This window comes from Ornithorhynchus anatinus, chromosome 10, assembly GCF_004115215.2.
Source record: "Ornithorhynchus anatinus isolate Pmale09 chromosome 10, mOrnAna1.pri.v4, whole genome shotgun sequence".
Classification (NCBI taxonomy): Eukaryota; Metazoa; Chordata; class Mammalia; order Monotremata; family Ornithorhynchidae; genus Ornithorhynchus; species Ornithorhynchus anatinus.
This window is the reverse complement of record NC_041737.1, coordinates 7,830,266-7,857,767: the sequence shown is the minus strand read 5'-3', so window position 1 is coordinate 7,857,767 and position 27,502 is coordinate 7,830,266. Positions and strand designations below refer to the sequence as shown.

Below are 27,502 nucleotides of genomic sequence, written 5' to 3'. Positions count from 1 at the left end.
TCATTCAATAGTATTTACTGAGCGCTTACTATATGCAGAACACTGTACTAAGTGCTTGGAACGTACAAATCGGTAACAGATAGAGACAGTCCCTGCCCTGTGACGGGCTTACAGTCTAATCGGGGGAGACGGACAAGAACAATAGCAATAAATAGAATCAAGGTGATGTACATCTCATTAACAAAATAATAGAATCAAGGTGATGTACATCTCATTAACAAAATAAATATCCTCCTATCCTAACACTGAGCAGGTCTTGGCACAGAGTAAGCACTTATGTACTTCTAATTAATATTGGTTTTTTGTTAAGCACTTACTCTGTGCAGAGCACTGTTCTAAGCGCTGGGGTAGATACAGGGTAATCAGGTTGTCCCACGTGAGGCTCACAGTCTTCATCCCCATTTGACAGATGAGGTCACTGAGGCACGGAGAAGTGAAGTGACTTGCCCACAGTCACACAGCTGACAAGTGGCAGGGCCAGGATTTGAACCCATGACCTCTGATTCCCAAGCCCGTGCTCTTTCCACGGAGCCATGCTTGAGGTACTAATTTAATATGACACTGAGAAGCAGCTTGGTGAAATGGCTAGAGCATGGGCGTAGAAGTCAGAAGGTCTTGGGTTCTGATCCTGGCTCCGCCACTGGTCAGCTGTGTGACCTTGGGCAAGTCACTTTGCTTCTCTGGGCCTCAGTTACCTCATCTGTAAAACGAAGATTAAGACTGTGAGCCCTAAGTGGGGCAGGGACTGTGTCCAACCCGATTTGCTTGTATCCACCCCAGTGCTTAGTACAGTGCTTGGCACATAGTAAGCGCTTAACAAATACCATAGTTACTATTATTAAGTGATCCCCAGTGCCAGGGTTTCCAACAGACCAAGATATAATAAAAGTTGATACTGGCAAAGCAGGATCTGGATTTTGAGGGCTTCCTGCCTGAAATGTTTGTTAGCCTAACTTCTTGCAAAATTTGGAAAGGCACTAAAATGCAGTTAACAATTATTCCAGTTACCCTGAGATGTATTATGTAAACACACACGCACCCATCTGCCCACCCTTCTTTTAATTATACTAGATTCTTTAAGAAATTTTAGTATTCAGAAGTGCTTTTGTGATTTGAGAATATAATCGAGACGGAAAGCTGAAAGTTCTGTTAAAGAAAAGTCATACCTGCAGGTCATACTATGGCAACAGGCTCTATGCTGGTGGATCAAAAATAAGGTGATACCTGGGACAGCTAGACCGTTGAAACTCCCACTAGAAAAATATCCTTAAATACTAGTTGTAAACTCATTATTTGGAGAATTAGGAAAAGAAATCAAAAATTTACGAGCAGAAGGACCTTTGCCCAGCAGTGCTAAAAAAACAGTGTTTGCTCCCAATTGAAATATTTTAAATGGCCCCGAAGATTCCCTTTGGGTGTAGCCAAAAAAAAAAATTCATGTAAGTGTAAAATTATTATATTTCCTCACTTCTGAAATGTAGCACATTACCACACTTAACATTGTTCTGCATTGCAAGAGTAGGAACAGAGACTTCAAATCTTCCTCCTGCCACTATTTGTTGACTGATGTGAAAATCCATTCCCACTCTCCTTGGCTTTCGCCCAAACTTGCAGGGAATTTGAAACTTACCACAGAGACATAAATATTCCTTGACCTCTTTGGACCCTCAGTGCTCATCACATAGCTCAGTATGTTCTGTACAAGCGACACTTGCTTTCTACACGTATCTATTCTTCAAATGATAAGGCAATAAAGAGATTAATAAGCTTATTACCTCAGGAAGCCTTTCCGCGTGTTCCGAGTTATTCTTCGCTTTCCATACTTGAATAGACTATAAGCCCGTCATTGGGCAGGGATTGTCTCTATCTGTTGCCGAATTGTACATTCCAAGCGCTTAGTACAGTGCCCTGCACATAGTAAGCGCTCAATAAATACTATTGAATGAATGAATACTTTAAACTTCTCATTTCATAAATTGGAATGGAAACCGTAATCTTGAATCTTCTCACCTACTGGAGATAGCAGAGACTCTAGGATCTATGATATGAGGAGGTGACCTACAGAAAAAATAGTTCACCAATACTATTTGAAAGCTTAAAATGGCTAGTCTCTCTCTCCAGACAGTAAACCAGCATGAGCAGCATTGCCTAGTGGATTAAGCACGGGCCTGGGAGTCAGAAGGTCATGGGTTCTAATCCATGTCCCACACGGGACTCGCAGTCTTCATCCCCATTTTACAGATGAGGTAACTGAGGCCCAGTGAAGGGACTTGCCCAAGGCCACGCAGCAGACAACTGGCAGAGCTGGGATTGATGTTGGACACAGATTGTGACGAACCTGATTAGCTTGTACCTGCCCCAACGCTTATTACAGGGCCTGGCACACAGTTAAGTGCTTAGCCAATACCATTTAAAAAAAAGAAAATCCAGGACATCTGTAGCTGGAGCCCTTTCTCAACTTGGGGACACTCTGACTTGCACGGGTATGGATACGTTGCCACTTACTGATTCAGCCACCCCCCTTCTATGGCAGCTGGCGTTTCACTGCCAGAACGGTTAATAGCAGACCTGGGAGGCGTCGATCCTTTCAGGTAGAAGTATCTGGTGAAGTCAAATTAGTCATTGGAACTGTGGCTAAGGTAGCTAAAAGACCCAACTGCCAAGTAGAGGGACACGGTATTTCTAGTTTGCTATTTCTCATCGTGCATTGGCCTGTTTTTATTTTCTACATCCTCTTGTCGTTCAATTGGATTTTTTTTTTTTTTTGTCTCGCGTATTTCTTCATTTACAGTTTTGCCATCCTCTTCAGTTGTGAGCAGCACACACTCCTTTCGGAGCCAAATAAAGTTGATTAAGGGATCGAGTGTGGTTATGTAAGGGCTCTCCAGGTGTCACTCCATCTGCCCACTCCCCCCACTCCAAGGAAACCTCATTTAAATTGTTTTGGGCAGACGGGTGCTTACGTTCAAAATGTCTATTAGGCGAAGATTCTTGTCCATGTACTATGACACATGAGTCTTACTGACCTCAGGTGTAAACATAACCTAACTTCTCTTTAAACGAGATATACTTTTTCAGCTGTTGGAGTGCTTTTGGAAGGTAATGATTTTTAGCTCTCAGTTGAATTTTTCCAGTTTCCCTTACGTTGTATAGTTATGATTAGTTAGATTTTTCAGCAATGTGATTATCTTTTTCCCCTCCCCTTCAACCATGAGTACAGTAGGTGCTCAGTAAATATGATTGACAACGGAAGGGATGCATTTCAAAGCAGAGAATCAGTGGTATTGAACACCTGTGTACAGAGAAGTGTACTAAGCGCACAGGAGAATATAGTAGCCAGTCAAATGTTCTCCTCGCCCAAAAGGAGCTTACGGGGTAGTAATGCCTGGTAACAGAGAAGCAGCATGGCGTAGTGGATAATGCCTACATCTGGGAGCTATAGTTTTGCACAGAAGATATAATGTCCACGTCTGGTCATATCTTCCTGCTTTCATAGTGTTTTCTGCTCTGCTGTGTAATTCAAGTTACCTTAAACCCAGGCTCCGTCCCTCCCCTGTAAAAATGATTTTGTTTTTTTTTTAGAATAAGAGGGTTTAAAACGGCAGATCTGTTCTAGAGCAGAGATAGATTTTGAGGGGGTTTTCTCCACAAAAGCGACCATTTTTTGTCTTCGAGAGAAACCTTTGACCAGCTCTTCCGTATCTGTGAGATTTTATTTTTCAAAGTACTTAGCATCTGTCTTGCCTTCAAATGTGTTGGTCCCTTAACAAAACCAGCATGGTTAACATTCAAAACATGAAAACCTTTTTGTAGTTAATGTGGGGAGGATAAAAAATGTAATGAGTGCAAGAAATGAGTTATTTCTGCATTTGGTAGGTCTGGTTAAGTTATTGAGACACAATGCCAGAAAATGACTATTAGTCTCCATCTTGCTGTCCCTCCCCCAGTTCCTGCACTACTTGATTTACTACTTAAAGCAAGATTAAGAAAGAATTGTGAAAGTGTATTTTGCTGAGACATCAAGAGCATTAAACCAATCCGTTTTTACCGAAGTTAATCAATTAACGTGTCTGAAATTGGCAATCAGCATTCGTCGAAGACCATGGGGGTCGGGTGTGTGAATTTCCAACACCCCCCAACACACACATGTAGCTGCCTGTACCCACATCATTTCTTATTTCTGTATCCCATATGTCCAACTAAACTTTACCACACACTTCTGTTCCGTCAGAGCCAACTGTAGGGGTGTGTGTATGTGTATATATGTATATATTTGAATTTTTGATCTCCATCTTGCAGATAGCCGCTTCTTGCTGGCTGTTCTTCAAGCCCTGCATTTGGCTTGTGCTCTCTTCCCCCTTGCCTTCCCTGAATCCATCTTTAATCACCTCTCCATGGAACGATCCTTTGAAGGATGCAGAGAATGTGTTTTGAGGAATCCTCTTGGCGTGTTGTGTTAGTGAATAGGCTATTAAGTTAAGCTTTATACTTGAAATAAGTTTCCCAGACACGGCACCGAATTTTTACAAAGCACGTGTTTGCCGTCTAAGCTCCATTCCGATTGGGAGAATTTTGTTACAGTTCTGTAAGCGTTGTTACCCAACGGTGCGTTTTCCGCTACCATAAAAGCGGATTTATTTCTTTTATCCTTGAATCCTTTCTCCGTTCTGGTGTGTCAATAGTGCTCACCTCCCAATCATCCGCAAAGGACTTGTTAAATGCCTTATTGTATAATTCAATAAAGTGTACATTTTCGCTTTGGACTATGTGGGAACTGGGGAAAACGATGTGAAAGAATGGCCAGCTATAAAATTTTCCCGGGACTTTTAAATTCTCTAAGGTACTTTGAATTTTAATACTGAACCCTGTAAAATTTATTAAGTAGTTCCTATATTTCATGTTCAACTAAATTGCCTTTGCTTTTGGTTAAGGGGAATTTTGGCCATGAGGGAGAGCTTTATAATATCATTAGCAAAAATTCCTTCTTAAATCACTATTTTCACTCTTGACACTTGCATTTCAGTGAGAGGAATATTTATCAGGTTACCTAACTACTGATGCGCTTAAAATATTGTAATCGGCCATAGTGCGGTTTTGCAGGGGATTTAAGGGAAAAAAAAGCCCATCAAACTAACAAAAAATTGACACAATCTTGCTTTTTAATCCTAGGTTAACACCCACCAGCACAAGCGGTGACGAAACATAGATTGGCCTTTAGTTGAAACAGGTTTTCTGCTTCCCTTGGTGATTTTCTAGACACAGCCAAACTGACCGTTCCACTAGCTTCGTTAAAAGATTCTTAATTTATCATGCTTGTAATTGCAGAGTGCATTAAAATGGGTGTGTCTTCTTTTTTTCAGGTGGAATCATTCATTTTGGATCAGGATGACTTAGAAAATCCCATGCTGGAAACAGCTTCCAAGCTGCTCCTGTCGGGCACTGCCGACGGGGCAGACCTGAGGACGGTAGATCCAGAAACACAAGCCCGGTTGGAAGCTTTGCTGGAAGCTGCAGGTTTGTTGTTCAGTCGAATAGTGAAATTGAGGGATGTGTACCTGTGTGTGAAAGGCTGGGTGCTTTTATGTGTTTTGTAGTAAGAAAGGTCACTCTTCCTCCTTGTTTTCCCCTCATATGGTATTTGTTAAGCGCTTACTATTCTAAGAGCTGGGGTGGATACAGGCTAATTAATTTGGATACAGTCTATTTCCCTCATGGTTGGTGTTTTTTTAATGGTGTTCATTAAGCACTTACTTTGTGCAAGGTACTGTGCTGGGGTAGATCAGGTCGGACACAGTCCCTGTCCCACATGGAGCTCACAGTCTTAATCCCCATTTTCCAGTTGAGATCACTGAGGCACAGAGAAGCAAAGTGACTTGCCCAGAGTCACCCAGCAAGCAAGTGGTGGGGCCGGGATTAGAACCCAGCTCCTTCTGATTCGTCATCTTGTGCTCTGTCCGCCAGGCCACGCTGCTTCCTCTTTCTACGAAACCCAGAAAGAACAATTATCATGGAACCATTCCCCCCAAAATGTTTGGAGATAGATGTAGCCCTTAGGAGTGATTTGCAGATTTCCTCAACTCCTGTCAGTGGAAACACACCTGAGTTTCCTAATACCGCTTGGATGTTGGTAGAATCATTTTGGCATCATTTTTCCTGAGGTGTCTATAGAACCCTGATTTGCACACTAGAAGGCAAAAAGTCAGAAGCATTCACAGGCTGTGAAGGGAGAGGAATATTTTGGGGGAACAGCAAATCAAGTAACGCCCAATGCTATGAAGAGAGACAGAGTAGTTTGCGGGATCACACTTTTCTTTCAAGCTTGTGTTAGCAAGTCATTATTCCTTCCCCACTACTGAGCAAATTCCAGGGAACCTGATCTCATTTTTCTAGACAGCTGTGTTCGGGTGCCCCCCCCCCTGCATCTTTAGTAAAGTTAACTCTGGACTAAGCCGGTGGTCGTTTCAGCTCATCGTTCCGCTTGGAGCAGTCCGGCGGGATCCTTGAAGTCAAAGGCAGAGCATCACTCCTCTCAAGTCCAGATGGAGCATCTGAGATTCCCTAACTTTCTCCACTCCATCCCCAGTTTTCCTAGCTCTAAATAGAGTAAGGAGCTCCCTCGTCCATGGGTTTCCTTGATCCCACTGATATTCTGGGGCCCGCATAACTTCCTCTGGCATTCAGTTCCATCTGCTTATCACCCGCTGTGTGACAACTCGTTTCCTTTCATTCGTTTGGAAACCTGCTACCTTCAGGCTTCAGTGGATCTCTCCCTCTCCTCCCCGCCCCCGTCGTCCTCGAACTGAGGGACTTGGTGAACAATAATTCTGTGTTTGCTCTGCCCACGTTGATCTCGGCCTGGGTGTTTCCGCCCGAAGCATCGTAATTCTCTCGTTCAACCCTCAGGCGGTTTCTGTGTTCTGGTCACATCGACTCCCCTTCTTGGGTATCCTATCCAAATGCCAGGTATCCCAGGTGTGGTGGATGTTCTATGAGTGATTTTTTTTAATGGAAATCAAACCACGCCTTTGATTTTCCATACCTTTTCTAGAAAGGCCCAGCATTTTGTTGGCCTTTTGAGCGGTTTCCACATACACAGTGCACTTGCGATGTGAAGGGAGAGTCGACGGTATTGTTGTTTTTTTAAATCAACTGTCATGGCTAGTTCGTTAGGTAGTTACTATATTCTTGTCCATAGGCATTACTTTGCATTTACAGTGAATTTCATCTGCTACTTTATAGAATTTCCTTCAGTGTATCCCTGTTTACACTGTATTTCAAGGTGCGTTCCACCCGAAAGATCATATAGGAAAATGGAAAACGAACCTGGTTTTTGCCCCAGTTCTCACTACTTACACTTCTCCATCCTGGAAACAGTTACTTAGCCTGTACCTTATTCCTGTTTCCTCTTTCATCTGGTTTTCTTTCTGTGGAATGACTTTTTTTATCAATCCCATGGTTACACATTCAAAACAAAACAAAAAAAAAAACATGGTTTGGCATGTTGCCAGAGGCCCTTTGAGATTCTGAATCTACATGCTGTTTATTCCCTACATAGAATTTCTACGGAGTAGTGAGGTTCCTCTCCGTGTTTGTTAATCCTAAACTTAAGTACAGATTTGAACAAAGTGCCAGGAATAGGAGGGAGGGGAACTCGGCACCTTAAAATTCAGTCACCTCTTCCACCCTTCGTATAGATCAGAGTTATGATGGCAAGCTGTCAGGCTTGTGCGATGTAGGATCCCTTTGTAACGATAGGATTCACGCTCTTGCCAGAAATTCTGCAACCTCTCTGGGTTCTTTTGGAAGTTGTTGGCCTAATGCCATCTGGTCTCAGTGATTTTTTTTTCTTTTAATATATATGTCTAGTTCATTAATTTGTGTGGGGGTTATCACAGTTGGATTCAGTTCCACTGATCTGCTGGTTGTAATATCCCAATTTGGGTAGGAGAATCTCTAATATCTTCACCAAAGAGAGCTAAACATAATGATGTTAGATAAATGCTTACTGTGTGCCAAGCACTGTACTAAGAGATGGGGTAGATTCAAGATAATCAGATTAGGCACAGTTCCTGTCCCACATGGGGTACACAGTAGGAGGGAGAACAGGTATTAAATCCCCATTTTATAAATAGAAATTTGAGGCACAGAAAAGTGAAGCCACTTGCCTAAGGCTACACAGCAGACAAGCGGCAGAGACCCAGGCCTGTGCTCTTTCCACAAGGCCACACTGCTAAATAATTTGAGCCCCTTGATATCTTTTTGAAAAGGTACATTTGGATATTTTATACCACAAGTATAGATTAGCCTTGTTACCTATGCTGCTTTCTGGTCTTAACCCAGATGGAGAACATTTCCTTATTCGCTTTTCATGCTCAGTTCTTGCACGGCCTACTGGATAGAGCACAGACCTGAGAGTCAGAAAGACCTCATTTCTAATCCCGGCTCCACCGCCTGTCTGCTGGGCCTCGGTTACCTCATCGTTAAAATGGGGATAAAGATTGTAAACCCCATGTGGGGCATGGATAGTGTCCAACCTGGTTAGCTTGTATCTACCCTAGCACTTAAAACAGTGCTTGACGCCTAGTAAGTGCTTAATTATTTAGTAGCCCCTGTGTAAAGGTGTTTGAACAACTCCTTTGTAGCCCACCTAATTTCTTGTTTGCAGTTAACTCACCAGTTCTCACCAGGAACAATCCTGCTGTTCTCATGGGTATGGCTTCCTGCCTTTTTTTAAAAAAAAAAGGTTAATTTAATCTCCCCTGATCTAGTATTAATCGTCTTTATTAAGCAGGCAGAACATTCCTCTTTTCCATTGCCAGTTACCCATACAGAGCTTCTGCTTGGTCACTCAGATTTCCATTAATCTTTTGCCGTAGGATTGTTCAGATCATCGGATGAAAGTTTTAAAGTAAAGCTGTCCCTTTGAGAAGAATTAGATTTTCATAATTAGTGTGTGCTAATTGGTCGGAACAGTTGAGGACATGGATGTAGTTACCTACTCTATTGTAGTCTAATGGCTTACTTAGTGTTCTCTGCACCCAGGATACACAATAAATTCCCTTATTTTTTCTTTAATTTTGGTGGGGCAGATATTTAATTGGGCCTCTAATATTTAACAAACAACCATCAGGATTCTTGTAGATTCTGTGGTTTTTAAAAAAAACCTTTCACCTTTTTCTTGAGTTCCTCCTTGCATTCACTTGAAAATCCTTGTGTTCTCAATTAGAAATCGAAATACCGATAATGCACACTTTTCCTCCCCCTTGTGCTATTCTGTGCCTTTCACCTAATTCTGGGGTGTGCAGAATTAATGGAAAGCACGCTGTTTTTTCAAGAAGGATAAAAATGGAGTTAGGCCTCAGGCTTCTTGAGACTGAGACAAACCCTTTGGCTTTGAGGCCACATTTGTGCATATGGTGTATTTATTTGCATGGCAGTGTTGAACTTCCCGACGCTTAAGCCAAATAGAGCTCGCCTTGGGCTTCGCAAGTAGCCTGCATGGGCATAGTTAAGCCTTTGTTGGGAGATTGAGCAGGTCTGTACATGGACTGAGGTTAGCCTTCCTTTCTTTACGATTTTACTCAAACCAACCTTCTTGAAATCTCCCTGTAGACAAGGTGACAGGGATTTTGCAAACAAGGTAGAATCCCATTCTCTGCCCGACCCTCCGAGTCTGTTTACTGTAGGATCAAGTGAAAGCTCACTCCTTCAGTCCAAAACCTGCATTTCTTTGGTGCCGACAGAAAGGGAGGAGTTAGATCTTTTTAAAATTTGGAACCTGCACCTCGAAAAGCGAAGCGGTACCTCTCCTGAGAAGCGAGAGGTATTAATATTATAGAAACCCAGGTATTAGGGACTGAGGTTTTGCCAGTTTTTTTTTTTTTTTTTTTTTTTTTTTTAACTGTATTCTTATAGTCAGTTCTGGAGTATTTTGTGAAAATTATGCTCTTCCTCTTTTTTATCCCATGAACCTAGAAATTGCTTCAGGGTTATGGTTGTGAACCGACCACTTAGTGCTTCTTTGGAGATTAAAATGACAGCAGTGAAAAATCTTTGCAGAGTGCCTCAAGCCTATACAAATGCACGCATGCTAACTTTGAAAACATTTAAACAGCCCAAAGTTTGTACCTTTGTGTTTGCACCTTTGAGTGAAGTTGAAGAAATCGTGACACCTGCTAATTTTACAAGACCATGCGTAATACAGCTTGGATTTTCAGTTTTGCCAAAGAATTGTTGGGTGTATCCATATGTCTTAGATGGCATTTCATTTCTAAGTTTGGGTGGCCAGAATTTCTAGGGTTGGTGGCCAGCGTGATTTCTTTTTGGGGTGTCCTTTTCTCTGTCACGCTGTCCTGTGCCTCCTAATTTCCCAGGGCAGCCACTGTCATCTCCATGCCATATCCAGTGCTTAGAACAGTGCTTGGCACATAGTAGGCATTTAACAAATACCATGATCATTATTATTATAGGAATCCAAACAAAAATGTAGTTGAAATGAGGGTATCCAATGAATTTTCAGGGCAAAGGAGAGTGGAATTATCCACCCACTGATTCTTAGGCAACTACTACTGGTTTCTGTGCCCGGTTCGTGGGACTTTTGGTTAACAACTTATCGTTGCCTCATTTAAACAGGGACAGGTGAATAACTCAGAATAGCACACAGGACCTCTCGTAGGGAGCCGTCAGTCCGGGGAGAGGCGTGATCTCACTTCCCGTCTGCCAAGGGCACTCTTTATAATGCCATCTGCCTTTCCTGTTCCCCAAAGAGAGTGGCCTCTTGAGAAGTGAGAATTAAATATCACCTTATCCAGGCAGCGGGAGCTATCTAGGCATGCTGATGCCATGCCCTACTGGGTTCCTTTCTCTCGTTAGGTACTAAACACCTTCCCCTCCTCTCTGTAGTTCAGTGGGGACCGGGGAGCCCTCCCTGCCTACTTACTTAAATAGTCGCGAGATCAGGGTCGAGCTGCTCTTCTCGGAGGTGTCTTAAGTCGAGTCGTCTCCGACCCATAACGACGCTATAGACACGTCTCTCCCAGAATGTCCCACCTCCATCTGCAATCGTTCTGGTAGTGGATCCATAGAGGTTTCTTGGTAAAAATGCAGAAGTGGTTTTACCCTACCCTGTCCTACCCTTGTCTTCAACTCTCTCCCATGCCGCTGCTGCCCAGCATAGGTGAGCTTTAAGGGTGAGAGATTTCCTGCTTCTGGGCCCCTTTAGAGAAAACTCTGTGTCTCTCCTCTGAATTTTAGGAATTGTGCTACTGAACTTACATTTGGATCGGTATCCGTGATTTCCTCATTTACCCTACAGTTTTGCATAGATTCGAATCTGGGCTCAAAGCATTACCAGATGAGTCATTTCAGAGCACAGTAAAGTCAGAGGCAAGCCCAGGAGAAAAGGAACTCCTTGTCATCCACGGTAACCCAATGTAAAGCTACCTTTTAAGCCAATAAGTACACTGAAAAGGTCCCATCTGGACGTCCACCTAGTTGTCGTCTATCACGGTGTGTGCGTTCTTGCAGGATCCTGTGGTAAGGATAACCTGCGCTGCCGCTCCCCGTGTGTCTGGCACTTGGCCCGACCATTTCTTCCAACACGGCTTCGCTCTACAGCCAGACTCACGTTGGAACAGAGTTCCCTAATTCCACCATCGTGCCCTATCTAAAACGCTTAGCCCCCGAAGGATCGCTCGGTCTTCAGTGTCAGCCCAGCGGCCAACCCAAACACTTTTCATATTGTTTCTGTTACCTCAAGATCTATGCATTCATTTTATCGTATTTATTGAGCTCTTGCCGTGTGCAAGGCATGTTGTTAAGCTCTACATCCGTGTGCCGCAGTGTCCTTCGCCACCCTCTCGCATCTTGTTTTCTCTAGCAGCTGACCGTGTTCCGACTGTCCTTGTCTGGTCACTGCCTGTTAATTCGGTGCTTTGAGCATGGTGGGCTTTCAGTAAGTAGTGCTGTAGAAAGTGAAGTGGCCGGCCCCACCCTCTCTCGATAGCCTACAGTAGAAATATTTAAGGAACTTCCCTTCAGACCCAAGGCTTGACCAAAGGCTCACCTCTCTGGCACCTGTTTTCTCCTCCCTGCTGTTCTTCTGGCAGTGTGTACCTGTCTCACTTTGTCTGGCTCGTACGTGTGTGTGTGGTTGTGTGTTCAGATGATCCCTTTCTGTTTCCCAACCTGTCAGAGTGAATGACTTTTGTGGGCCCTTGTGTGTTCCGTGCGTTGTGGGGGGAGTGAGGGTGAAAAAGTAACGCTTTCTTTTTCTATTTTGTTTTCCCTTCTTCCCCTTCTCCTCTTCCCTTCCCCTTTTCCTCTTCCCTTCTTCCCTTGTTCCTCTTCCGGGGTGTATGGCGACTCCCTCGTTGAACGAACAGGAATAGGCAAACTGTCCACTGCGGATGGTAAAGCATTTGCCGATCCCGAAGTGCTCCGGAGGTTGACCTCTTCGGTTAGTTGCGCGTTGGATGAAGCTGCTGCTGCACTGACCCGTATGAGAGCCGAAAGCACAGCGAACGCAGGGCAGACGGACAAGTGAGTAGACTGACATGGGATTTCAACAGGCACAGCTTCCTTAAAGAGCTCAGGTGGATCTTCGGAACGCAAATTCAGTAACATTTCTTATTGGTCATAAGCATCTTAACTATTCAGAACCAAAATACCACATGGTAGGCTGTATTGGACTAGAGGTTGCCTCGACACTGAAGATGTGAAATGATTTGCCACTGAGCACCTGTTGCAGACAGAGCACCGACCTCAGTGCTCAGGAGAGTGCAGCAAAACAGATACAGCCTCTGACTGCAGGGAACTTACCTTCTAAAGTGGGGAACCGACAGGTGTAATTTATTTTATTTAGTTTATTTAGAGCTGTAGATAGAGATCGTGCCTCAACCGCTGATAGAGTCCGGGACGCTCAATAGAAATCTAAGCTTTAATTGCTTAGAATATACGTAAGTGCTGAGAGAAGCTGCTCTTGAAGGACGGTTAAGGCTGGTTAATGGAGTTTGATTTAATGGGCATTTCTGCTCGGTGCCACCCACGTTCTCTCCCCCTGCCACTTGTGTTCTACTGGAGCACAGAGTGAAGGAGCGGAAGCACAAGTACTAGGGACAGTGGGTGAATCCGTGTGGCGGGCATAGCTAAGGGGAAGGTGGTGGGTTTTCAGGAGGGATGCGACGACGAGCGGCTCTGGGTTCTGGCGGAATTGAAGGATAGAGGGGAGGAGGCTTAGTACAGTGCTTTGCGCACAGTAAGCGCTCGATAAATACGATTGAACGAATCAAAGTAGGTGAACCCAGGGGTTCAGGGATAGAAGAGTCGAGAATAAGGCTTACCGAAGGCCGGGCAGTGTTTCTAGGAGAAAGGAGTGGTCAGTGGTGGTTGAAAGAATTAGGACAGAGTACAGTCCGTCTAATTTGGCAAGGAAGGAGTCATTGGTGATTAGGAGTGTGTAACCTCTTTGGATCCAAGGGAGCTTAAGATAGTTTACTCCATCCTGACTAAATATTAAATGATGGCTGTGGAGTCATGCCAATCAATCCATCAGTGGTATTTATTGAGAACTTACTGTGCGCAGCGCACTGTACTAAGTGCTTGGGAATAAGCTTTCTTAGATCCCTCCGAAAGCAGGAAAGTAGATCTTAGGAGCTTGTTCTCCAGATAGGCCGCTGAAGTCAACATTTCGAAGGGACTGGCAGTTCAAAGCAACCTTAAGATTGTTGTTTTTGTCTTTCATTTCTGTTTTGTTTCCTTTCCTTTGAATGAATGAAGGCTTCAGGTAAAGCTTCCTTTGATACCGTTACACCCGTTTTTCTGTCTCTGCCCCTTCCCTCCCCCAAACCGTGTATCTAGTGGTGGCGTTGAAGTCTATTTTTGGCTAAATTTCAAATGTAGCGCATGCTCGCTACCACGCTCGCTGCATATTCGATCCTTAGTCGTACAGGATTAACCTGAAAGCGTCTTTTGGCCCGGTCTCGTTTCACTTTTCCGTTGCAGCACGTAAGTACGTACCTCCTTACCTCTACCAGCCGATTTCTGTTGTCACCGCAGGGTCTCCTCCCGGCGGGTCCCCTAGCGATCTGTGGGCCTTCCATTTGGAGATATGGCCGGCACGATGGGGGAAATCCCTTTTCTGTGGTGCATTCTTTGTTTTACTAAAATACCTTTGTCTTTAATAGCCGCAGTTTGGCAGAAGCATGTTCAGAAGGAGATGTGAATGCGGTGCGAAAGTTATTAATTGAAGGGCGAAGTGTGAATGAACATACAGAGGAAGGGGAAAGCCTCCTTTGTTTAGCCTGCTCAGCTGGATACTATGAACTTGCACAGGTCAGTACCGATTCTGATTTCAAAATACCCGGGCCACTCCGTCCTTGAGCTCCCGTAAAAATAAGCCTCTGGTGAATTTCCCTCTCCTAACTAGTTACTTATTTCCAACAGATAAAAAGCCCAGCTCTCTTAGGTAAATTTTGCATTGCCCACGGGCATTTTTTCTGTTTGAAACAGGCCTTCCACAAGCCAGTGAGTATCGAATGGAGGGGTCTATCTAGAATTTTGAGCACGGTGTGTCAGATTTTTCCTTTGCCACTCGATCCCTCTATTGTCCTTTCCTTCCAAAGGTTTTGCTGGCTATGCATGCAAATGTAGAGGATAGAGGAATCAAAGGGGACATCACCCCTTTAATGGCTGCTGCTAACGGAGGACACGTCAAGATTGTGACGTTGCTGCTAGCCCACGGTGCCGATGTCACCGCACAGTCTTCGACAGGTAACGGTCGTTTCTTTCCGGACAGTTCGGCCCCTTCGCCAGGCAGCGAGGGGCACCGGTGCCATTCTCTCCGTTCCATGGTACCTTAAGCGGAACGGGAATAACCGCTAAAGAAACCTGATGTTTTCGGGCGTTTTTCGGACGTATTCGGAAGGGAAGTTTTCGCGTTCTTATGTGAAAACTGGTGGCAAGGCTAAAGCGACATCTTTTGGTAGCTTATGTCGAACCGGTGCACGTTTCGGCCGTGGGGGGCTTTAATCATTTTGAAAATCTTGAGGTGAAGTGATTGAAGAAATTAGAAATGGGGTATCGGTTTTCCAAAGCTGAATCCCTCACATTCGCTGTTTGGGGAGACGGGCCATAGGTAGCGGGGCGGGGGCGCCCGACAACTGCAGAGTCATTTCTGGGGGATTCCTCTAGACTGTCAGCTCCTTGCGGGGCCGGAAACCGGTCTGCCGTCTCGGTTATGTCGGACTCTCCCAAGCTTTTAGTACAGTGCTCTGCACCCAGTGGACTGACCTATTCTGGACTCGTGGGACTCTTGGCCGAGGGTCAGAGCATTATAGGGTTCTAGTAGAGGCCGGGGCCATGACTGCCGGTAGGGTGCCGATTCACCGAGTCAGGCAGAACTGAATTATAGGATAACGAGGTGGGATGGGCATAGATTGGTACCGTGGAAGGCTTGGCAAGACCCTGCCCAGCAGAGGCACTACTTGATTGCCCCCTTATTTTTGCCTCAGCGAGCCGTACAATAGATCGTGATCCCCGGGTGCCAAATCAAAGATTTTTCTAGACATCGAATGTTTTTTCCAAAATCAGCTTTGGACAGCTGAGAAATCACTATTTACCCTAAAAAGCGTGTGTGACGGGACACTTAGGAACAGCTTTACACGACTGAGAACTAACTGATCCGGGTACGTGCACGCTGGATAAGTGGCTCGAGACTAAACACGAAATATGAGTCAGGCTGTTAAAACAGGGACAAAGCCGGCTTCGGCTCTAGTAAAACCAAACACGGGACATTGCCTTACCCGTTTTTTTGAAGCTGACACATTCTTTAAAAAGTGTGAAGTTTTGCCGGAGGACAGTTTCTAATCGAAGTAGCTCCGCTTCTGGCTGACTTGGGTTCTCTGGGTATAGTTCTCGGCATTAAAAACGTGCAATTTGCCAGTAGGTTTACAGATTCATTGGTTCAACTCAAATTCGGAGCAGAATCACACACCCGAAAAATCAGCGGGAAACCGATTGACCGGACGAAATCGTCGTTCCTGTCTGGCAAAAGCTGAAGCTAAATTTGTCTCCTAAATTTTAGCCGGGATCCCTGGCAGCTCTTGACCGCGTGACCTATTTCAGTGGGTTTTGAGGCTCAACTTAGATCGTATCGGAGCAATTTTATCAGCGTGTGTTCCCTTTTCTCCCCTCTTTAAATCCAGGCAATACGGCACTTACATATGCCTGTGCTGGGGGCTATGTGGAAGTTGTTAAGGTGCTCTTGGAATCAGGTGCTAGTATTGAAGACCACAATGAAAATGGTCACACTCCTCTTATGGAGGCAGGAAGTGCTGGACACGTGGAGGTAGCCCGAGTGCTGCTGGAAAATGGAGCTGGAATCAATACCCATTCCAATGAATTTAAGGAGAGCGCACTTACGCTGGCTTGTTACAAAGGTATGAAACCTCCCCTCCCCACCTTCCTTGTGTATATGTGTGTGTGCGCCTGCCATTTCAGGCAGGCCTTTACTGACAGAGAAGAAAGTCACAGGTGCCTTCTGAAATTGAACCCAGAACAGTTTGACGTGGTTTCCCTGTTCGTTCGTTCATTCAGTCGTATATATTGAGCGTTTACTGTGTGCAGAGCACTGTACTAAGCACTTGGAATATACAGTTCGGCAACAGATAGACACATATCAACTTCTCCCTTTGCTTCCTGCTGTCTCCTCCATCCCCCAGCCCCAAAGCACTTATGTGCATAGCTGTAATTTTATATAATAATAATAATAGTATTTGTTAAGCGTTTACTATATGCCAAGCACTGTTCGAAGCACTGTGGGGGATACAAGGTCATCAGGTTGTCCCACGTGGGGCTCACGGTCTTAATCCCCATTTTACGGATGAGGTAACTGAGGCCCAGAGAAGTGAAGTGACTTGCCCAAAGTCACACAGCTAACAAGTGGCACGGAGCCTCTGACTCCCAAGCCCGGGCTCTTTCCACTGAGCCACGCTGCTTCCTCTGCTCTTCCCCCTCCCAGCCCCAAAGCTCTTACGTACATATCTCTAACTTTATTTACTTGTTTGGGAGTCCGTCTCCCCAACTCTAGACTGTGAGCTCGTTGTGGGCAGGGAATGCCACTGTTTGTTGCATTGCACTTTCCCAAGGGGTTAATACAGTGCTCTGCACACAGTAAGCGCTCAATAAATACGATCGAATGAAGGAACGAATGAACTTCTTGCACTCAAACTCTGCGAAAGAAGTGTCGTCAACTCTGATATGACACTGCACATTCCTCAAAGGGAGATATATCGTAATGGGGAACCCCTCACCACCATTGAATTGCACTTTAACATACTTTAGGAAGTAGGTCATTTGAACAGGCTAAATATTTGTATTTTCTTTTTTTTGGAATGTGATGTGTCTGTTGTAGATCTGTATTATCTTAAGTATTCAATTGAAAGGTCTGCTGAAATGATGGCCAGGTTAAGTAGAAAAATCATTCTAAGAATGGTAAGAATGCTTAGTTAAGAAATATGATTTATTTTTTGCTTAGGACACTTGGAAATGGTGAGATTTCTTCTGGAGGCAGGTGCAGATCAAGAGCATAAGACAGATGAAATGCACACTGCCTTAATGGAGGCTTGTATGGTAAGAGCAGCACTCAAAACTCTCCTACTGGGCTGTTACTTAAAAAAGAGTTTCACCTTGAACAAAATTTCTTTGTGAAGATTAGATTGGTGGTGTGGATTTTTATAAAAAGGAATATCTTGGAAAGAGCACTTTCCACTGAAAAATAACCCTAAATTTGATAGATTTCCCTCCCTACCCCCAGAAAATTCCCTCTGTCTATTGAGACCAAGCTAGATACCATTCACTAGATATCATATCAGCTAAATAGTCAACCAACCATCCAAAGAGCAAATGATTGGGTATAAATCCCCTTTTGCCCTTCAGAATTTTAATATTGAGGTGTATCCCTTAACAGGTAGGGATATCAGTGAACTGGGGATTATCAACTTCTCTAGCTGTTAACAGGGTATTCAAAGCAAATATCTAGAGAGTAGTTTCAGAGGAAAAATAACCATTACCATCAACAGTTTAGATCTTTGTATATTTTGAATGTATTTTCTCTAGAGTGCCTTCTGTCTCGCTTAAAAATCAAAGGGATCCTCCTATTTTACCAAGGAGTCTTGGTTGAAAATAGAAGTCAGGGTCACGAGTGGGATCCGGACAAGTGCTCGAGCCGATCCTTTCCCATTTCCACTCTAACACCTCTGCCCCTCCGTTATGGGTGGGAATCAGTCCGGGATAAATAGAGGTCTGATTAGTGGGGAAGAGTAGAAGGGGTCGGTAGCCGGGACCTTCCTTCCTCAGGGAGCTTAGGAGCTGTTGGCCAAAGAAGTTCCAGAAAGGATTGTGCCCGAGCGGTTATTTGAGCTGCAGCACCCCAGTCAGCCTCCTAGGTGTCCGGCCTCCTCCTTGGTTGAGCTGAAGCCTGCTCTCTCTAAAGTTAATGAAAATGTTGTTTCCTGTTTCAGATAGGCACAATGAAAAGATACGAAAATAAACAAGAAGCAGTGTGTCTCAGTGGAAAGAGCACGGGCTTTGGAGTCAGGGCTCATGAGTTCGAATCCCAGCTCTGCCACTTGTCGGCTGTGTGACTGTGGGCAAGTCACTTAACTTCTCTGTGCCTCAGTTCCCTCATCTGTAAAATGGGGATTAAGACTGTGAGCCCCACGTGGGACAACCTGATTCCCCTATGTCTACCCCAGCGCTTAGAACAGTGCTCGGCACATAGTAAGCGCTTAACAAATACCAACATTATTATTATTATTACATCTCTAAATTCAAATTGAACTGAGTTTCGTAATTACCGAGAAGGCTTCTAACCCTTGTGGTGTTCAATCTTTTGTCATTTATAAAGGGAATAATAGTAATCGTTATATTAGTTAAGCGATTACTTTGTGCCAGCCGTCGTACTAAGCGATGGGGTAGATACAACCTAATCAGGCTGGACAGAGTCCGTGTCCCACATGGGTCTAAGGGTCTTATTCCCCGTTTTACAGAAGGGGCAGCTGAGGTCCAGAGAAGTGAAGTGACTTCCCCAGGGTCACCCAGCAGACAAGAGGCGGAGCCGGGGTTCAAACCCAGCTCCTCTGACTCCCGGGCCCGAGCTCCATCCACCAGGCCACACTGCTTCCCACATCCTGAAGCCCATCCAGCATTAGGAAACTGGGTGGCCGGGTTTGCGCTTCAGCTAGGGAAAGGTTTTGAAATGATCCGTATCCCTCGTCCCAAACGGTTTCGTGTCTTGACCTTGGCAGGATGGCCATGTTGAAGTGGCAAGGTTACTTCTGGACAGCGGGGCACAAGTGAACATGCCCGCTGACTCGTTTGAATCGCCGTTGACCCTGGCGGCCTGCGGAGGACACGTAGAACTCGCGGCACTGTTAATCGAGCGTGGCGCCAACCTGGAGGAGGTCAATGACGAAGGTTATACGCCACTGATGGAAGCGGCCAGAGAAGGGCATGAAGAAATGGTAGCGTTACTGCTCGGACAAGGTAACGGTCTCGATGGCGTCTCCCTTGTCTCCCCCTCCAGTCCCTAAGCTCCTCACGGGCCAAAGGGAGGTCTGAGTCGGCGAGTCCGAAGAGTAGAAGGCGTCAGTAGCCGGGATCTTCCTTCCTCGGGGAGTTGAGGAGAAGCTGGCCAAAGAAGTTCCAGAGAGGATCGAGCCTGGTGGTGCCTAAGACCGTGGATTTGATCAGATTCTTTCTTAAGTCACCCGGGCGCTTACTCCGGCACCCCGCCTATAGTCAGCTCTCAAATACCGTTGACGCGGGAACCGGTCCGATACCTTGGAAGGTCTTAAGAGTGTGTGAATTTTCAACCTGCCAGACTTTGGGTAGCTTTTGTTTGTGAGGTCATAAACCTTTAAATTATATTTCTTAGGTCTATCAGCAGGTAAATGAAGCTTTTTTTCATATTTGATCGATGGGACTGTCGCGATAATTTTTGGTCAGAGTCTAGATTTGGGAGCCCCTTGTGGAACAGGGATTGGGTCCAAACTGATTGTTGTATCTATCCCAGCGCTTAGAAGAGTGTCTGGCACATAAAAGCGCTTAACAGTTACTACCATTAGACCTTGTATGAGATAGATGAAATGATAAACTGTCTTTCATGCAGAATGCCACGCAAGGGATTAGAATATCCTCCGTCGTAGTAGAATCCAAAGCATGATTGTGAATCACATAATAGGAGATGGGTGGTGACTCTATAAGGAAAGGGTTTGGTTCTTCATTTTGTGCCAACTTTTACCGAGAGTGACCCAAATTGGTTTGGATTAGGAGGAAATTTTCTACAGTTCCGCAACGTTTGGAGGATTCCTAATGACTGCAGCCGTCTGAATCCTCTGGTTCTTGTGCTCGGGTTGTGATTTAAGAACCCACATTTTGTAACCGTCTGAATCCTCTGGTTCTTGTGTTCGGGGTGTGATTAAAGAACCCACATTTTGGAAGCTTCCGGTTGAAAATATTCATTGGAATGAGGTCATCCCCATGGATGGATACAAGAGGGACTCAGTAGTATTTGAGGGCTTACTGTGTGCAGAGTGCTCTACTCAGCCCTTGGGAGAGTAATAATAACGATGGTATTTAAGCGCTTACTATGTGCTAAGCATTGTTTGAGCGCTGGACATTCTAACAGGGTTGGTAGACCTATTGGGTAGACACCTTCCCTGTCCAAAACGAGCTTACAGTCTAGAAGCTTTTTTGGGGGGGAAAGTTTTCAATCAGTTTATGGCGAGGGACTGGATCTCAGTCCGTCCCTTGATGGACATACCTTGCCGTCAAGATTGCTACTTGAAGACAGATGATTACCCTAGAAGAAGCTTTATCCTGCAAAACGTCCATCACCACCATCCTTCCTGCCTCACAAGCCCGTTACCTTGGCATAGTCCTCAAAGCATCTCTCATTCAACCCACATCTCACACCTGATCCCGGCTGTTCAGTGTTTACTAAAACCTGCCCTTTCCTCGCCATCCAAACTTCTACCCCATTAATCCAGGCACTTATCCTGTCCCACCTCGACTGTCGCATCAGCCTCCTTACTCTCCTCTCGTTTCACTACTCCAGTCCATACTTGACTCTGCTGCCTGGATCGGTGTCCTAGAAACCGATTCAGTCCATGTTTCCCCCCTCCTCAAGAACCTCCAGTGGTTGCCCATCCTCCTCCGCATCGATCAGTCAATCATCCTCGCCCCTCCTACCTTCACTCGCCGGTCTCCTGCTGCTACCCAACACACACATTTCACGCATACTTACACACAGTATACCTCACTTTTGTCTATCCGACTGCCAACCTCTCGCCCACCTCCTGCCTCTGGCCTGGAATGCCCTCCCTCTTCGTATCCGACCAACAGTTACTCTCCCCACCTTCCAAACCTTATCGAAGGCACATCTCCAAGAGGGCTTCCTTGACTAAGCCCTTATCTCCTCTTCCACTCCCTTTTGCGTTGACGTGGCACTTGGATTTGCTCCCTTTACTCACCTCTCCCTCACCCCCACAGCCCTTAAGTACATATCTGAAATTTATTAATTTGTACTAATGTCTGTCTGCACTTCTATACTGTAAATTCATGGGCAGGGAACATGTCTTTCACTTCTGTTAGATTGTTATATTGTACTCTCCCAAGTGCTTAATACAGTGCTCTGCACACAAGTGCTCAGCAAATATGATTCTTTGTTCTGTTTTGATATTCATTTTGGGGGTTTTTTAATGGTATTTAAGCAAGTACTCTGTGCCAAGCACTCTTTTAAGTGCTGAGCTAACTGCACGTTAATCAAGTTGGACACAGTCCCTGGCCCACCTGGGCCTCACAGATTCAATGGAAATATTGGGATGTGGGTTATGGCTTTGTTTCTCCAGATGTACCAATTCTCTATATTGCGGAATTGAGCAGGGATTTAAGAATTCAGAGAAATGGCATAATCGCTATCATCATTTGCCACTTTTGAATAAGTAGGTGCGTTTTCAATAATCTGCATTCTGTGTGTCTGTTAAAGGAGCAAATATCAATGCACAGACAGAAGAAACCCAAGAAACCGCTTTGACTCTAGCATGCTGTGGAGGTTTCCTCGAAGTGGCCGACTTTCTGATCAAGGCGGGAGCTGACATAGAATTAGGCTGTTCGACTCCTTTAATGGAAGCTGCTCAAGAGGGTCATTTGGAGTTAGTTAAATATTTACTAGCAGCAGGTAAGTGGTCATTTTGTGTGGTGTCCATTTTGATTTTTCTGTTAAATGTCCTTCAGAAAGCAGTCGCGACAGCTTGTTTTTAATTAAATCTTATTCTGCACGCTGAAATTGTCACCCAGGCTGCATTCTAACTACGATTTGCTGTCTTAATCCCATGTGATCTTAGTAGTATGTACCTCTAATGGTGTTTTTAAGCAGTTCTCTTCTTCGCCTCCAGAGAGAGGCTCCTAAAAATGGGCAGTAATTTTTGAAGTGAAGATGATGTCATTAGTGTGATACTTTCAGGGGCCTCCATGCATTTTCGAGTGCGGTCACTGATGAAACTCACCCGTTGTTCACTGATACTTCTCGCAGGAGCTAATGTGCACGCCACAACAGCAACAGGGGATACCGCTCTAACATATGCCTGTGAAAATGGACATACCGATGTAGCAGATGTCTTACTTCAGGCAGGAGCAGATTTGGTAAGCGGTTAAACTTCTTCAGTCCCACTTGGAAAGAAAATGAAAAGCGAAGACTGAATGAAATGCCATCTTGCAAATTGCCCAAGTTTTTTTATGTCCTTAGCCAACAAACTCGTTCACCTCTCTGCTTTAAAGCCCTCAATCACCTTGCCCCCTCCTACCTCACCTCGCTGCTCTCCTCCAACAACCCAGCCTGCACATACATGTGCATGGGGAAGGTTGCTAATAGAAAGGGCCGGCTCAAACAAAAAGGACACTGAAGTGATTTGAAAGTCTCCTTTCTGTAAGACCTAGGAGAGTAGAATATGTTATTTGGTGGCAAATAGGATCAGTCTAAGTGATATCCTAGTCTTATCGGTAATCCAGATGAGTTCGGTATCGTGTTCTGTAGGCCTAGCTTATGGATGGGTGAAGAAGTGAAAGATGGGCCTGTAGATTGGGCTGATTTAAGGGTAGGTCTTCCCGGAGGCAGGTAGCAACCGTGGGATGCTGGTATAGGTGGATTAGGGCCATTTAACACATTGCATTTTTGCCTCGGAAATTGGTGCAGAGCAGATTCTTGGCTACATCAAATAAGTCATTTTCTATTTTTCTGCTTCGATGATATAAAGTCAAGGTGCTGATTTTTCAGCCTAAAAAAATTCTGCCTGGTTTTAGGCCTGTTAGCTCTCAAATTCCTTCACTCTTATGAGCTCTTCTTTCCGAGTGCAATCTGTCAGAAACTTCCCTCTAGTCAGAGTGATCCCACACCTAGTCGTCCCCTCCTGAGTGAGGGCCATGTGCCAGGCTGTTGGCTGATTCTGTTTCTTTTTTTTCTTATGGTGGTATTTAAGAGGCTACTATGTGCCAGGCACTGTACTAAGCGCTGGGGTAGGTACAAGCTAACCACGTTAGACACAGTCCCTGGCCCACATGGGGCTCGCAGTCTTAACCCCCATTTTACTGGTGAGGGAACTGAGCCGACAAGCAGTAGGGCCAGTCCTGGATCCCGGGTCCTTCTGACTCCACGGCCCGTGCTCTATCCACTAGGCCACACTGCTTCTCCTTCTGTTGGTTATAGGTTGAATTAAACTCTAGAGAAAGGAAGTCAATCAATCATTTTTATTTTTCCAGCTCTTACCGTGTGCCAAGCAGTGGACTAGGCGCTTGGGAGAGCACAGTACAACAGAGTCGGTAGACCCCCTTCCCCGCCCACACAAGCTTACGCTCTAAAGACGAGTTTGCCACATTAAGAATGGGGGCTCAGGCCAGCCCCCTCTTCAGAAATAGCAGAGGTGTCCCCAGAACCCAGGCGGACTCGGCCCGGTTTTACTCAGCCCGTATCTTCCTCTTCCCTCTTCTTGTATACTGATAACCTACCCACTAGTTTGGGGTCAGTGCGAGAATGTAGTTTCCCTAGCCCCACAAGAGCTACTCTTCAGGGCCCGTAAAAGTTAAGTCACGGTGATTTAGACTTTGTCCACCCAGTTTGGTGGTGAAAGAGAACCAAGGGGATAAAGGGTCGAAAGGTGTCACAAATTCTAAATAGTGATCGCGTAGCTTTTCTTCAAAACAGGAACATGAATCTGAAGGTGGAAGGACTCCTTTAATGAAAGCCGCAAGAGCAGGTCATGTTTGTACTGTTCAGTTCTTGATCAGCAAAGGTGAGTCTGAAGGAAAATAGCCCTTTTTATGAAGTGTATATTTGCCATTTCAACTGTTTTAAAAAAAAAAGAGAGAGCGACTCGGTTGCTAATGAAAACAGCATGCGGTGGCTTCAAACGGCACCATAGGTGAGAAGTCCAGAATGTAGCCCGACATTTAATGTGTAACGATTTAACTTGGCGAAAATAGACTAGTGATGTATAACACTTAAAACGAAAGCCAGTTTGTGAAAGTTCCATCTTGTTTTTGTGGCATTCATAGTCCTGAAAATGAGTACTCTGATATATTTATGAATGTTGGGTGGCCCCGGCTCACACTGATTGGCTGGCATTTCTGGCTTTCCGCTTCTCGGGTCTAGCTTATCGGTCACCCGCGCGGTGCTCCATAGCCCCAGTTTCATGCAGTGCCGCCCGCGTTGATGATTTCAGACCTGCTGCATCGATAACGTGAGGTCCTTGGCTTTGGGGACTCTCCATTCTACTAGCCTCAGCGGGATCTCGGAGCTCTCCTCTGGACTCTGGGGAGAGTTGGAGCCTGGCAGTGTCAGGGAGGGAGGCTCTGGCCCGGAACTCTGGAAGACTGAAAAAAGAGTTGAACGTGATTGCTTTTGCGCTGCAGAATCAGGCCTGCAGTTGCCAACCAAACGCCAGGGTCTCTAGTCCCTTAGGAACGTGTAGTTCAGGATCGTTTTAAGCAACGTCCGCTGCCTTGGTGTCACTTGGAACTCTGGCCTCAGGGACAGAAAGGTGTGTTTTCGTGAGGGATGGAACCCATTTGGCTTAATTTCAGTCAAACGAGGTTCATTCTGTAGGCGGTTGTTACTTGATGACCCAGTTAATGGTTGCCGACCCGAATTCAGTTCATCACGCTCTGTTCCTTTTGCTATGGATTCCATTTTAGGTCGGGTTTTAAAGGAGCGTTTTCTCTATTGGGAAGCGCTGAGATCACAGAGGCAGCGTTTGTACAATGTAAACATCGCCACCCGGACCAAGCAATTGGAATCCACCCGTTTATAACCAACAAACGTAATTACTTGCGTTTGGATTCCTCCTCCTGATCACGATGGGCGTGAGGAAGGCTTGACCTGTGCACATTACCGATCGTGCCCGTTGTAGGGAATCGGGTCGAAAAATCGATTTTCCTGTAGTGGAAGATTTTCTCGACTCCCAAAGGTGTAAAATTCCCTGTTGATAACTTGATTCTCTTAACTTTGTTCTGTCCCCAAGGAGCCAATGTGAATAGGACCACGGCCAACAACGATCACACAGTATTGTCACTGGCCTGTGCCGGGGGACATCTGGCGGTGGTAGAATTGCTCCTGGCGCACGGAGCGGACCCTACGCACAGACTCAAAGTACGTAGACAATTTCTGGGGCCCCCGCCCTCAGCAACAGACCATGATGTGTCTTCAGCGTTCTGCCCCTTGATACACTTGCACTGTATACAATTCCTCTACTTCTTATTCAGAACTAACTACCTCTACGCTAGCAAGAAACAACATAGAATTAGCGCATCTTAGGATAGAGAAATAAAAACCTAATACCGACGCACGGAGGAGATCCTACACACAGATTGAAAGGACGTAGTCAATTTCTGGGGCATCCACCATCAGCAACGGTCTTGAGGGTTCTGCTGGTTATTCTTGTACTAGCTACAATTCCTCTACTTATGCAAAACTACCTCTTCACTAGCAAAAAACAAAATAATCGGAATTAGTCTGTCTTAGCATAGGGAAATAAAACCCTAATAGTGGCGCACGGAGCGGATCTTACACACGAAATGGACCTAGTCAATTTCTGAGGCACCCACCATCAGCAACAAACCAAAAAGCATCTTCAGCATCCCGCTCCTTCGTGCGCTTGTATTAGATGCAATTCCTCTAATACTTTTGCAGAACTACCTCTTGACTAGCAAGAAAGAAAATAATCAGAATCAGTGTGTATTAGGATAAATAAAACTCTAATAGTGAAATGATCTCCAAGAAATTGAAAAACTTAGTGCTATTGACTTAAATCCGTATATTCGGTGTGCATAGCTTTGAATAGTTGGAATTATCGATTGCGGTATTAGCCACCGTAAATGAAATCTCCTGACTCTTCAGCTTTTAAAAGCAGTTCATTAAAAGTGACTACTAGAGTAAGGCAGTGTAATAATTAGAAATCAGGGGGGTTCTGTAAAAAGGAGAGAGCGAGCAAATCATTTCTCAGAATTTGATGAATTCCTGTCCGGTGGAAATCTGGGTACACTTGGCATCCTCTCAGCAGTGAAGCGTTAACACAAACTTCTCCTTGTGACCCGTGCCCCCCACAAACACTCCGGTTGTATTTGCGGTGAACGTGCAAGAAAGATAAGTTTATAAAATTGATGCTCTTCTCTCCCCCGCGCCCACCCCTCCTCTCTTCCCCTTAGGATGGTTCGACAATGTTGATAGAAGCGGCCAAAGGAGGTCATACAAGTGTGGTTTGCTATCTCTTGGACTACCCCAATAATTTGCTCTCTGCTCCTCCACCTGATGTCACCCAGTTGACCCCACCGTCCCACGATTTAAATAGGGTAAGATTCAGAGTGGGATGCCGTGTCGTATTCGACCTTCCTTTTGGCGTCGTCAAAATTGTCTTTTGTGTTATTTAATACCGTGAAGGTGCTTTCTACAGATTAGTCCTTAGTCTAATTTGCAGAAAGCTGTTGTTTGGAAAAAGAAAAAAAAAGTGAGGGGGGTGTCACTTGCCGTAAAAATTGCTTCTGTGTTTTCCTGCACGTTTCATTGCCAGAATAATTACTCGATTGCCGCTTCTAATGAATTTAAGATACTAAAAGAAGCTGTGGTGGAGGATGGGGAGGGGGCGCTTGGAATTGAATCACCTTTTAAGTTAGTACCTTGATTGTAACATTGATACAAAGCAGCTGTTGGATCACAATATCTGCAAACACCTTCAATTATTCTAATTTTTCTTTGACTGTCACTTCCCAGCACTATGGAGGTAGAAGGGCGGTAATCCTTCTGCGTCATGATGATGATAATTTCGGTATTTAAGCACTGTACTATGCGCTGGGTTGGAGACGAGCAGATTGGGTTGGGCCCAGTCCGTGTCCCACACGGAGCTCACAGTCTCCCCACTTTAGAGATGAGGCCCAGAGAAGTGAAGTGACTTGCTCA

At 45.1% G+C, this 27,502-nt stretch overlaps 1 protein-coding gene across 1 annotated transcript in view; it reads left to right on the top strand.

Moving 5' to 3' along the window:
• ANKRD17 (ankyrin repeat domain 17) overlaps positions 1-27,502 on the top strand; it is an 85,416-nt gene that overhangs the window by 19,667 nt on the left and 38,247 nt on the right. The window contains 12 exon segments of the mRNA XM_029073757.2: positions 5,361-5,514; positions 12,384-12,540; positions 14,184-14,331; positions 14,622-14,769; positions 16,203-16,436; positions 17,534-17,628; positions 19,305-19,542; positions 22,046-22,237; positions 22,592-22,701; positions 24,257-24,344; positions 25,572-25,699; positions 26,755-26,898. Of these exon segments, the coding sequence (XP_028929590.1) occupies positions 5,361-5,514; positions 12,384-12,540; positions 14,184-14,331; positions 14,622-14,769; positions 16,203-16,436; positions 17,534-17,628; positions 19,305-19,542; positions 22,046-22,237; positions 22,592-22,701; positions 24,257-24,344; positions 25,572-25,699; positions 26,755-26,898 (1,836 nt within the window).